General features: G+C 50.3%; 1 protein-coding gene across 4 annotated transcripts; it reads left to right on the forward strand.

Moving 5' to 3' along the window:
- The first annotated feature begins 4,744 nt into the window (after positions 1-4,744).
- SPATA24 (spermatogenesis associated 24) lies at positions 4,745-10,559 on the forward strand. 4 transcript variants are annotated; one of them, XM_004696655.3, is made up of 6 exons: positions 4,745-4,868; positions 5,977-6,042; positions 6,251-6,381; positions 7,095-7,165; positions 10,073-10,175; positions 10,281-10,409. In XM_004696655.3, exons 1-6 carry the CDS (start codon positions 4,752-4,754, stop codon positions 10,390-10,392), a joined length of 600 nt encoding a protein of 199 aa, XP_004696712.2. In that variant the 5' UTR covers positions 4,745-4,751; the 3' UTR covers positions 10,393-10,409. The 4 variants fall into 4 exon arrangements, with proteins under 4 accessions (XP_004696712.2, XP_045140575.1, XP_045140576.1 ...); XM_045284640.1 differs by lacking the exon at positions 10,073-10,175 and having other exon boundaries at positions 10,266-10,559; XM_045284641.1 differs by lacking the exon at positions 10,073-10,175 and having other exon boundaries at positions 10,281-10,559.
- Positions 10,560-12,243: the final 1,684 nt, after the last annotated feature.

Here is a 12,243-nt window from a genome sequence, read left to right on the forward strand (position 1 = left end):
CACAGAGGGGTCACAAGGAAGAGATGAGTCAGTCAGGGTGCAGTATAGCACCAATAAAACACACAACTTTCTTCTAGTACTGATAAAACACACAACTTTCCTCTAGTACCATAATGCTTCCTTCACCTCACTATCATGACCTCATCAGAGCATGCACACTGCTACAGATAAGAGCCCGCAACACAAGGAATCCAGGATAGATAAACCCCTCAGGGACAACAATGAGAATAGAGGTACCAGGAAGATAAGGGAAAGGTTGGGGGAGAAGGGGGGAATTGATCACAAGGAGTAACATATAACCCCCTCCCAGGGGGGTGAACAACAGAAAAGTGGGTGAAGGGCGACAGGACAATGTAAGAGATGAAAATAGTAATCTATAACTTATCAAGGGTTTATTAGGGAGAGAAGGTAGGGGAGGGAGGGGGGAAGATGAGCTGATACCAAAGGCTCAAGTAGAAAGCAAACATTTTGAGAATGATGATGGCAACACATGTACAAATGTGCTTGACACAATGGATGGATGGATGGATTGTGATACAGTTGAACGAGCCCCCAATAAAATGTTTTTTTAAAAAGCATAATAACAGTACCATGAGATAGTCTACATTCAATAAAAATTAGCTTTGCTTTTCTCTAAATTCAATCTGATTTGGATTTTCCAAAAAGTCCCAACTGCCCAGTGTTTGGGGATTTGATGAACATATGCAATCTATCTTTTCGTACCCTGATTTTAGAACTTGCCTCCATACCCCACTCCTACCCTTCTAACACTAAAAAAACCCACAAAAAACCCTCCAAACTCACTGCCCTCCAGTCAATTCTAACTCATAGCAACCCTACAGGACAGTGCAGAACGAACTGCCCAGTGGGTTTACCAGACTGAAACTCTATACAGCTGTAGAAAATTCTTCTCAGATCAGCTGGTGGTTTTGAACTGCTGACCTTGAGGTTAGCAACCCAATGCATAATCACTACACCACCAACGGTCCTCAACTCTTCTAATAGTAACCCAATAATGGCCCTTTTCATAGTGGCTTGAGTGTTGCTGTGATGTCACCAGGGTGAACAGGTTTCAGCAGAGCTTCCAGTCAAAGACAGGCTGGGAAGATGGATCTGGTGGTCTACTTCTGAAAAAAATTGGCCCGTGGAAACTTTATGACTAGCAGAGAACATGAGCCCCTAACGTTGGAAGACACTCAGATACGACTGGGGAAGAGCTGCCTCCTCAAAGTAGAATAAACATTAATGATGTGATGGAAGTAAGGCTTTCGGGATCTTCACTTGCTGATGTGGCATAACGTAAAACGAGAATAGCTGCAAGCATCTATTAATAAATGGAAGGTGGAATGTACAAAATATGAAATCCAGGAAAATTGGAGGTTGTCCAACATGAAATAGAACACTTAGGAATGACAAATTGAAGAGTAAGAAAGTTGCATTTGTCATCAAAATGAACATTAAAAAAAGAGAGAGAGAACATTTCAAGATCTATTCTGAAATACAGCTGCTCTCTCAGTAATAGAATAATATGCGTCTGTCACACAAAAGATATGACTACTATTCAAATTTACACTATTCAAATTTGAATTTACTATTCAAATTTAATATGACTATTCAAAGCTACACACTACTACCTACTACTTTCAAAAATGGAGAAATAAAATTCTTAACAATTTCCACAGTCTGAAATTGATAAAAAATACAACCAAAATGCCTCGACAACTACTGGTGATTTTAATGTGAAAGCTGGAAACAAAGAAGGCTCGTAGGCTGGACGCGTGGCATCGGTGGTAGACTGTGAGAGAGATTGCTCGCTAGGGTCTTACAAGACCAGCAGCCTATTCATGGGAACCAGGCTGTCCCAGGTGAGGGCTGTGAAATGTCTAGCCACAAGAATCCTTACTTGCCCTTTAGTGTTCTGTAAAGTTGCCCATGCTCTTTTAAGCAATTGAACCAGCCCCTACTCAACAAAGTCTTCATCACAATCACTTTTCATTTATTGTATTGCAGCTTTGAAATAACTGAAAAGACGTCAAGCCTTTTCTTCCACTGAAGTAAAGCTAATTAAGACCTTAATGTACCTGTTCTGACTCACCTACAGATTCCATTTGAAGACTGAAGGACACAGTAAGGAACAGAGCTCTTTTATTTGGAAGCCACGGATTGCATATAACTTTTTCCAATAGCATAGACGACAACTGGACAGGTAGACGGCACTAAATGGAAGACACAGAATCCAGTAGACTACATCTACGGAAAAAGACAATGGAAATGCTCAGTATCATCCATCAGAGCAAGGTCAGAGGCAACCACAGGAAAGACCATCACTTGCTCCTCTGCAAGTTCAAGTTGAAGGGAAATAAAATTAAAACAATCCCACAAAAGTCAAAACATGACCTTGATTATATCCCACCTGAATTAGAGACCATCTCAGGGATGGATGTGATACATTAAACATTAATGATGAAAGACTGGATGAGTTGGGGTAGGATATCAAGGGCATCATATGTGAAAAAAGCAGGTCATTAAAGGGACCAAAAAATAAAATAAGAGAGACTAAAATAAATGTCACCAGAGACTCTAAAACTTGCTCTTGAATGTAGCATAGCTAAAGCAAACAGAAGAACTGAGCAGATGATTTCAAATGGCAGCTGGAGAAGACAAAAAGTAAAGCACCAAGGAAATCGACAAAGACCTGGAGTTAGAAAACCAAAGGTAAGAACATACACCGCATTTTTCAGGCTGAAAGAGCTGAAGAGGAAGAAAAAAATCAGGCCTTGAGTTGCAATATGGAAGAAGTCTATGAGCGAAACACCGAGCAATGCAGGAAGGAATAGAAGGAGGTAGAAGGAATACACGTGCAGTCGATTTACCAAAATGAACTTGGTCAATGTTCAACCATTCCAAGAGGTAGCACGGAATCAGGAACTGAGGGGATGGAAGTAAGACGTCAAGCTGCTCTGCAGGTCTTGGTGAAAAACAAGGCTCCAGGAATGAACGGATATCAATTGGGATGTTTCAACATATGGACACAAGTGCTCACCCTGGCCAACCACCTGGAAGAGATCAATATTTGTGCCATCCAAAGAAAGCTGATCCAAGGAGATGTGGAAATGATCCAACGATGTCATTAATATCACATGCAAGTAAAGTTTTGCTTAAGGTAATTCAACAACAGTTGCAGCAGTACATTGACAGGGGGCTGCCAGAATCATGTGCTTTGAGGGATTTACCATCACTGATATCAGCTGGATCTTGGCTGGAAGCAAGGAATACCAGAACGATGCTGACTTGTGTTTACTGACTACGCAAAATTATTCAACTGTGTGGCTCATACCAAACTTCTAACATTGTGAAGAATAGGAATTACAGAAAGACTTCATATGATCATGTGAAACTTGTACATAGACCAAGAGGCAGTTGTTCAAACAGAACAAAAACGTACTGCCTGATTTAAAAACAGGAAAGGTGTGTGTCAATCTATACGTTGAGCAAGGAATCTAAGAAGCTGGACTATATGAAGAATGGTGTCAGGATTGGAGGAAGACTTGCTAACAACCTTTGATATGTAGATAACTCAACCTTGCTAGCTGAAAGTTAAAAAGACAGCCTGTTCAGTATGGATTACACCTTAATATAAAGAAAACAAATCCTCCATACTGGACCAGTAGAAAATATCATGATAAACGGAGAAAATACTGAAGTTGTCAAGGATCAGTGCCCATAAAAGGAGCAGTCAAGAGCTCAAACTACAAATTGCATTGCAAAACTGCTGCAAAAGACCACTAACAAGTGCTCAAAGCTCTCGGGATGTCACCGTGAGGACAAAGGTGTACCTGACTCAGGCTATAGTATTTTCAATTGCCTTACATATATTCAAAAATTGGACATTAGAAGAAACCGAACGAGGAGCGGATACCTTTGACCTGTGTGTTGGTGAAGAATATTGACTATACCATGAACTGCCAGAGAACCAACAAATCCGTGGTGGTATCTCCAGCATGTTCTTCGAAGTGAAGACGGCAAGGTTTCATCGCTCGACTTGGACATGTTGTCTGTAGGGACCCGTCTTTGCAGAAGGACCTCCGGCTTTCGAGGGTGGGGGAAAGAGGAAGTCTCTCAATGAGCTGCCAACAGTGGGCTCAGACTTAGCAACAATGGTGGGGATGGCTCAAGACTGTGCTATGCATAGGGGTCGCTGAGTGGAGGTGACTCCAGGACACGGCAGAAACAAAAATCTCTCGGTTCTTCAGTCTCTGCAGCATCCCTCTACCAAAGGCTTCTCGGGTCAAACTGTTTTCTGACTTGCGACTCCCCTTCATTGCTTCGGCTCAGGCACTCCAAGTACCAGCGATGTTGTCGGGAGGAAGGAAGCCCACGGGAGGCTGGGGGTTCACAACGTGGGGAAACGGGGATGACGGTGGGCGCAGGCAGGTGAAGCTAGGGGTGCCCGGTGCCTTAGGGTCCCGCGGTTTCGCAGCCCTGAGCGGCGTCTGCTCACAGGCTTCCAGCGGGAGGCCGAGCCGGCGCGGCCGGGCCCTGGGCTGCGTGCGGCGCGCGTCACAATCACAAACCCCTTTTAAGCACAGGCTCCCAGGGCCGGCAGGGCTGCCCCCGCCTCCCGCCCAGCGACTCCCTCCGGCGCCCGCCCCGGTTGCCAGGGTGCTCTGCTGCGTCTGGTTCTCATTGGTGGGCGGCGGCGGGGCGGCAACCAAAGGCGGCCATTTCCAACGAGCTGGCGGGGGCGAAAGATGGCGACGCCCCTCGGGTGGTCGCAGGGGGGGTCGGGGTCCGTGTGTCTCGCCTTCGATCAGCTGCGAGACGTAATTGAATCTCAGGAGGAGCTGATCCACCAGCTGAGGAATGTGGTACGCAGCCCGGGGGACTGGGGAGGGGCTGAAAGGGGCGCCCCCGGGGGCGCGGGGCCGGGCTCGGTGCCACGGACGCCCCCCCCCGCGCCGGGAGGCGGGGCCAAGGGCGTCATCAGGAGGAGGCGGGGTCCAGATTGGTGGGGGTGGGGCCAGGTTCTCTATTTACCAGGGGATTTTAACTCCAAACCTGGTCTCCCTCTCTACCCAATTTGCCCCAGGGCCTGGTCAACAAGTCTCTTTTCTATTCACTGAGCCTCAGTTTCCTGGTTTTTAAGTAAGGAGGGCTATACTGATTTCCCAAGGTTGCGTGAAGGCAGCGAAATTAGCCATGCGCCGCTTCTGTGGTGAGCCTGTACGGTGAGCGCAGTCAGCAGAGATTTGGCCCTGGCGGGCCTCAAGGAGTCTCTGATCTCTGTGGCCCTTTGCTTGGGCCTTCTCAGTCCAGCCGCAGGTCATAGCTTTGTGCAAGCGCTGGGCAGGCCTGGTAAAACCCCGGCCAGTTAGATAGAGCTCATGGCTTTTCTGTTTCTGCCTTCTCTCTGGATAAGAAGGTTGGGATGCCCTATATATATATTTCACACTTGAATGGTTCTAAGTTAGAAAAGCATTTCCCTTCTGGGACGCTAGATACAGATTGGAGAGAGAGAGACATGCTCTGTTTGCTCCTCTAATGCCCCCATTCAGCAAAATGTGTGCAGCTTGAGGCAGTGAATTACTTGCAGTTCCCTGAAGGTATTCAAAAGCTGCTCTTGGCAGCTGGCATTCGCCCGTGGGTTTCCACTCCTGGAACACATTTTACTCACCCCTCTTCTGCCTACAAGAGTGGGGTCTCAGTTCTGCTGCTGCCTATTCTGGAAGCATCTCAGACCCTCCCCAGGCTGGGTCAGGGCCCTCGCCCGGGTGCCACAGCCCATGCAAGCAGTGGTGTCATAGGAGTGCCAGGCTGTGGCTCGCTCGTCCCTGAGGGTAGGATAAAGCGGCTCAGTGACTCGTTTCATCTTCAGTTTCATTAGGATCTGGGGTATCATGCCATTATTTACCCCTGGGCCTGGTCCTGAGAGGGCCCCCACCCACTCCAGTCTCCCTGAGCCAGGTTCTGTTGCAGATGGTTCTCCAGGATGAAAATTTTGTCAGTAAAGAAGAGTTCCAGGAAGTGGAGAAGAAGCTGGTGGTAAGTAATGGCCTCTTCCAGCTCCTAAGCCTCCCCTCGTGCCCCCAGCCCCTCTGGCTTGGGGAGAGGCACTGAGTTTTTGGCCTCCGAGAGGCTTCAGCCACAGAGGCCAGAATCTTCAGGTACCCTGGCTACCCTGTGCCCTGTGAGAATTGTGGCTGGTGAGGAGTGTGTTGGCATCACGCAGTCACTGCTGCTGCCCTTGCAGGAAGAGAAGACTGCTCATGCCAAGACCAAGGCCCTCTTGGCCAAGGAGGAGGAGAAGTTGCAGTTTGCCCTTGGAGAAGTAGAGGTGCTAGCCAAACAGCTGGAGAAAGAGAAGCTGGCCTTTGAAAAAGCGTAAGTGGAGGGGTCAGGGCAGGAGATGAGCCAGTCAGGGTGCAATGTAGCAACAATAAGAAATACAACTTTCCTCTAGTTCCTAAGTGCTCCCCAGTTCCTAAGTGCTCCCCCCCCCATCATGATCTGAACTCTACCTTGCAAGTCTGGCTAGACCAGAGGATGTACACTGGTACAGATAGGAACTGGAAACACAGGGAATCCAGGGCGGATGATCCCATCAGGACCAGTGGTGTGAGTGGCAATACTGGGAGCATAGAGGGAGGGTGGGTTGGAAAGGGGGAACGGATTACAAGGATCTACATGTGACCTCCTCCCTGGGGGACGAACAACAGAATAGTGGGTGAAGGGAGACCGGACAGGGCAAGATATGACAAAATAATAATTGATAAATTATCAAGGGTTCGTGAGGGAGGGGGGGGAGTGGGGAGGGAAGGGAAAAATGAGGAGCTGATGCCAGGGGCTTAAGTGGAGAGCAAATGTTTTGAGAATGATGAGAGCAATGAATGTACAAATGTGCTTTACACAATTGATGTATGTATGGATTGTGATAAGAGTTGTATGAGCCCCTAATAAAACGATTTAAAAATTTAAAAAAAGAAGAAGAAAAAGGATGAGTGGGCTGTGGGAGAGGGCACTGTCGGGTTGACGGTCTGATCTGCCCACCAGCCTGCCGACCCTTCTGCCTTATCTTCCCCTTCTCCGCCCACCAGGCTCTCCAGCGTCAAGAGCAAAGTCCTGCAGGAATCCAGCAAGAAGGACCAGCTGATCAACAAATGCAATGGTAGGCGGGAGGTCCGTGCTCCCTCCCACACTTACATACACGGGTTCTTCCCGAACTGCCCAATGGCCGCAGCCAGGGCCAGGGCAGGGATTCACCCCAACTTCTGTACCCGGCTGAGGATACAGGCAAACCCAAGTGGGCCACACCTTCGCAAAGGCCTTCAGGGACCAGGCAGGTCACGGAAATGAGGGAAGCAGCCGGCGTACAATATTCTTCACAGCCATAAAGAAACGGGCTCGCTCCCATTTTTCTTAAAACCTACAACTTTCTTAGTCCACCTTTTCTTTTCCCTCTTCTGATGGGTGTCATAGATTGTATCCTAGAAACACATTATTCACAACTATGACAAGAGGAACTGCCCGGCGAGCACAGACTCCTGTGGGAGCTGACCCTCAGCCTCAGGGTCAGGAAACCAACAAAAAGGAGGGGAGACTGTGGAGAGCCACCCTCCCTCTCAAGGGCTGAGCCCCTCTGCTGTGGGAAAGCGGCCCAGTGGTGCTGCGCCTTTTAAAAGGAATCTGCAAATCAGGTGTTGATGGATGCTTTTTCCTTAAGCATCTTCCTTCTATTACTCTTTGAGTGTGGGCAACTGATTTACCTTTTCTTCAAACATCCTGCGGGCCAATTAAAATTCCCTGTGGGTGGACAAACAGTTAAGCAGTCAACTTCTAACCGAAAGGTTGGTTCAGACTCACCCAGGGATACCTAGGCAGAAAGGCCTGGGGATCTGCTTCCAATAGATCACAGCCACGAAACCCTGTGGCGCTCAGTTCACCTCAGCACGCCGGCTCACCACGAGTCCGAGATGACTCTAAGGCAAACGGCTCCTGGTGGGCCAGTCATTTTCCCCTCAGCTCTGCTGCGGTGGGTGCCCAGCATCTGCTTGTTGGCTCAGTCAGGGCTGGGGCGGGGCAGGGGCACTTTCAGAGTCAGCTCCCCGGCTTCCCTGAACTTCAGGAAGCCCATTCATTGTCCAGACTGACGCCTTCTCGTCATTCGGTTAAGGGCTCCCTATCAGTTCCACACGCAGCATCTGCTTCATTCACTGCAGCAGATCTTGAGTAGACCAGGAACCAACGCCCAAGCTAAAATGAGGTGGAAAAGTCCTTCCCAGTGGGGGCCCCCAGCCTGAGCCTTGGGCACCCCTTATCCCTGCCTGCTACCCCGCCTGTTCCCTTCCCTGAGGAGCACACTCCCTAGTAAGATCCCAGCCAGGGCCACCTGGGGCCCACCGGGCAGTCGCTGCCCCTCGACCTCAGGCCGATGGTCCCCTAGTCCCTTCCCTCGCTCTGCTTCCTGGGCATCCAGGGCTGTCCTCAAAGGAACCTGGGGCGTTTTCTAGGTGGACTTGGAAACCTCTTCCCTCTGAGACATTTCCTTCCCTCCGCTGTGGTCCGGTGTCAGCCTGTGAAAAGGGGGTAGGGTGGGGGTGGGATGTGTGTGTGTGCGCACACGTGTGTCACGGAGGGGTGGCGGGCGGTAGAGCTGGCAGCCTCCTCCCACAATGTCCCGAACCTCCCTTGCTGCTGAGCAAATCTGGCAACGTGACCTGACTGAGCCTCACCTGGCCCATTCCCCTCACGCTCGTCTCCCATTGTGTGGTTTGCGTTTTTCATTTTTTCTTCTCAAAGGGCCCCTCTAACTGATCCCTCATTGGAGTGCCACAGATTTTTATTTTAAAAGGCGCCTGGGAATTCCTGATTCTTCTTCCCACAAGAAGTCCACAGCCATTGCTCCACACTAGCTGCTGGCTTGGAGCAGGGGCTTTAGCAGTCCTCGGCCCATGGCCCAGTGAGCCTGTGGCTTCATTTCCTCTGCTCCTCTGCCACTTTTAACCAGACCTCCTCTAAGTTCTGGACTGCTTCGGCATGTCTGCATTCTTAGCGTTTGTGTTCTAGGGGGGTCATGAGCCTTGTCCAACCTTAAAAACAGCGGGGTTTTCCTGTGAGGATGGAGCTTCATGAGACTAGGTTATATAACAGCATGTCCCCACAAAACAAAACCAGCCCTTGTATTTACTGTGCACTTCATTTGGGGGCAGGTGCTGCCTCCACTACTTCCGGGTCCTCTTCACCCCACTGTGGAATGAGGATGCTCTCTGTCCCCATCTTAACAGATTTAAAAACAAAAACAAGAAGATGGGACAAGAAAGGGACACAGCTTCCCAGTGTGGTGATTGTCTCATCAACATTAACATGATTGAAACTCGACTGGTTCTTTCTCTGACCAGCTTCTGAGTCCTACCTCTCCATCCTCCCCCATCCCCACGGCCTAGTACATGGTAGACATCAGGAGGTCTGGCTGGACGGAGATGACCAGACCAAATGATGCCTTAACCTCCAAAGGGCAGTCTATCGGTTCACAAATAAATTTCGTCTGCCCCTACTATGTGCCAGCCACTGTTTTAGGCCCCAGGGTATTTAGAACGGTGAGCAAGCAAAACCCTTGTCCACTGTGGTGTTTACGTCTTAGTAAGGGAGAAAGCAAAGGAGTGAAATATGTAGATCTGGGTCAAGAAGAAAAATAACACAGGGGAGGGTGGAGCAAGACGCTTTCAGAGGGTCAGAACTGTGATGTCTGCTAGGGAAAGTCTCATCAAAGAGGTGGGGTCTGGGAAAGCCTGCCAAGGAGAGGGCAAACCTCCTGGTTTGGGGCAGGGCTGCTCCCCTCTTTTCAAGGGTCACCCCCATGGGGTCACCTGACCCAAAACAGAGTTGGGGAGTCATTGACAGGATCCTCAGACATTCTCCTCACCCGCAAGCCTCCCTCATCACCCCTCCACGTCACCATCTTGGCAGCTGTCGTGGCGAACCCTTAGTTGGAGAAACCCAGTTGAGAAAAGCCTGGAGGTCTTCTCTCAGGAGGCAGCCTGTGGGGATGGCTTCTCCCTTCCTCTCTCCCCCACAGAAATTGAGTCTCACATTATAAAGCAAGAAGATATGCTTAATGGCAAAGCAAATGAGATTAAGGAGTTGCAGCAAGTTATCAGTCAACAGAAACAGATCTTCAGGTGAGGGGTTGGGCCAGGCTGGGGGTTGTGATGGAAATGAGTAGCCAGGCCCTTGGCCCCTGCCCTGAGCTGTCTCCAGCCCACGTCTAGCTGACTCCCTTGCAGGAATCACATGTCTGACTTCAGGATCCAGAAGCAGCAGGAGAAATACATGGCCCACGCGTTGGACCGGAAGCCTAGGAAGTCCTCGGGGAGCCAGCATCTCAGGGAAAAATAAAGTTGTCGTCACTTTTCTTTCTGTTCTCTGGCTGTGGCACCTGACCTCTACCTTCTCTACTCTGGGGAACTATGAATCTTTTATGATGGGTACAGAACGCCTCATCTTCCTCCAGAGGAGCAGCTGGATTTGAACTGCTGACCTTGCAGTTAACAGCCCAGCACATAATCCAGTACACCAACAGGGCACTTTGAGGATACCTTAGTGAGGATCAAGTTAACCAAGGGCTAGGTGGGAGCCTTGTATCACGCCTGGGTTCAGAAGGGGCTGCTGCTCAAGCCTCCAGCCCCTGCTACTTCCCTCCCTCCCTGGACTAGGATGGGGGGGTGGTTCCTGGGGTGAGGGAGGAGTTGACTGTCTGGTAGGCACCACCCCTTGTGTTATCTAAATAGCCCTGGTTACCCGAGTAACACCCCACCCCACTCAGTACCCTGTTAAATTTAACTCTCCCAAGTTAGCTGTCGGCCAGGAAGCCGGAGGGGGTGAGAGAAAAGAGATGGAAGCTGACCTGCTGTTTCAAAGGCTGTGTGTTGCAGGAGCACAATGGATTTGGGAAATCTGTTTTCATCACATACTAAGAGTGTTAAACCCAGGAGTCACATTTGACCACCTTACCTCTCCCCAAATAGAAGCTCCCAGTGCTCCATGGGTGGGAGGAGAGGCAGGGATAGTGCTGTGTCTGTTTCTAAGGTGGAAGACAATCGGAGAAGGCTCCAGCTTGCTCAGGCTGCCCAGGCAGGGCTGAAGGTGATTGACAGGCTTACTACTATGAGAGGCAATCACTGTGCCCAGGTCATGTTGGGGACATACCCAGGCAGGGAGGCTGAGTTGTAATTCCTCCCTCTTCTGGTTCACTGTGAGAGTGAGGGCACAGGAGGGGCCAGCTCCTGGACTAGCTGGGGCCTGAGTCATAGCAGGACTTTGAAGGTAAGCATTTATGGACAAGAGATGCCCATTGTCATAGGACAAGTGGTAGCTGCCGCCCCACCTGGACATGTGCCCAAGCAGGTCACGGGGCCTGGAATTGGGGTGCTTGGGGGCACAGAACTGCTGCTGCTCCAGAGGAGCTTTGCAAGAGGCAGCTACGGCTCTCCCAAAGGTTCCCAAGGGGCCTTCGTCAGCATCCAGGGCTTGTTTAGGGGCCAGGGCGCCCATTAAAGCTGGAGCTAACACCCACCTAATTTACCAAAAAAAAATAAAATAACGAGCTGCTAGCCCCAGTCCTTTCCAAAAGATACTAAAGACAGGGAAATAGGCCCAGCCACAAACAGACCTTGCTGATACGCCCAGCATGCCTTTTGAAGGGGGGCTGGGATCCTTACAGTGACTTCCTCATTGTCATAGGTTAGGAGGATGACTGGGCAAGGGAAGTGACGAGTGCACCCTCAGGAGCTCTAGCTGGGCTAGGCAATGGTGGGGGGCGGGGAGCACTGGAAAGATGAACCACTGCTAGGGCTTGAGTTGTCTGGCCTGTCTCGGGCTCCCACCCAGATAGGGATGCAATACTGCTTGAGCTCAGGCAGGTTCTGCTCCAGCCTCAGTTTCCACACCTGTGATGGGTGCGGTTGGGCCTAGATTCTGGCTCCAAATTAGACTTGCTTTCCTTTCGCCTGCCTGTCAGCCTAAAGCTGGAGGCTTACTTCCAGAGGGTGGCAGGGTAGGGTGAAGAGTTGCTTCTCTGGATCAAGTGGGCGATGGAGGGGCACGGGGGTGGGGGTGGTGGGGGTGGGGACAGGTCTCTCCTACCGCCGACAGCACTGGCTCCGGAGTGGACGCGGCCGCTTTAAGGCGCGGTGACCCCGAGGCATCCGCGGGCGGGGCGGAGACAGTGCGGGCGGTGGCGACCCTAGC

The sequence above is a fragment of the Echinops telfairi genome, unplaced genomic scaffold (genome assembly GCF_000313985.2).
Source record: "Echinops telfairi isolate 266 unplaced genomic scaffold, ASM31398v2 ScPeMD7_7469;HRSCAF=8507_0, whole genome shotgun sequence".
Classification (NCBI taxonomy): Eukaryota; Metazoa; Chordata; class Mammalia; order Afrosoricida; family Tenrecidae; genus Echinops; species Echinops telfairi.

Bases quoted from the DNA above. Each gene is read 5' to 3' on its own strand.
- SPATA24 (XM_045284640.1), top strand. From the start codon at position 4,752: ATGGCGACGCCCCTCGGGTGGTCGCAGGGGGGGTCGGGGTCCGTGTGT. The intron at 4,869-5,976 runs GTACGCAGCCCG...GTTCTGTTGCAG, and splicing joins TCCACCAGCTGAGGAATGTG to ATGGTTCTCCAGGATGAAAA. The intron at 6,382-7,094 runs GTAAGTGGAGGG...TCCGCCCACCAG, and splicing joins AAGCTGGCCTTTGAAAAAGC to GCTCTCCAGCGTCAAGAGCA.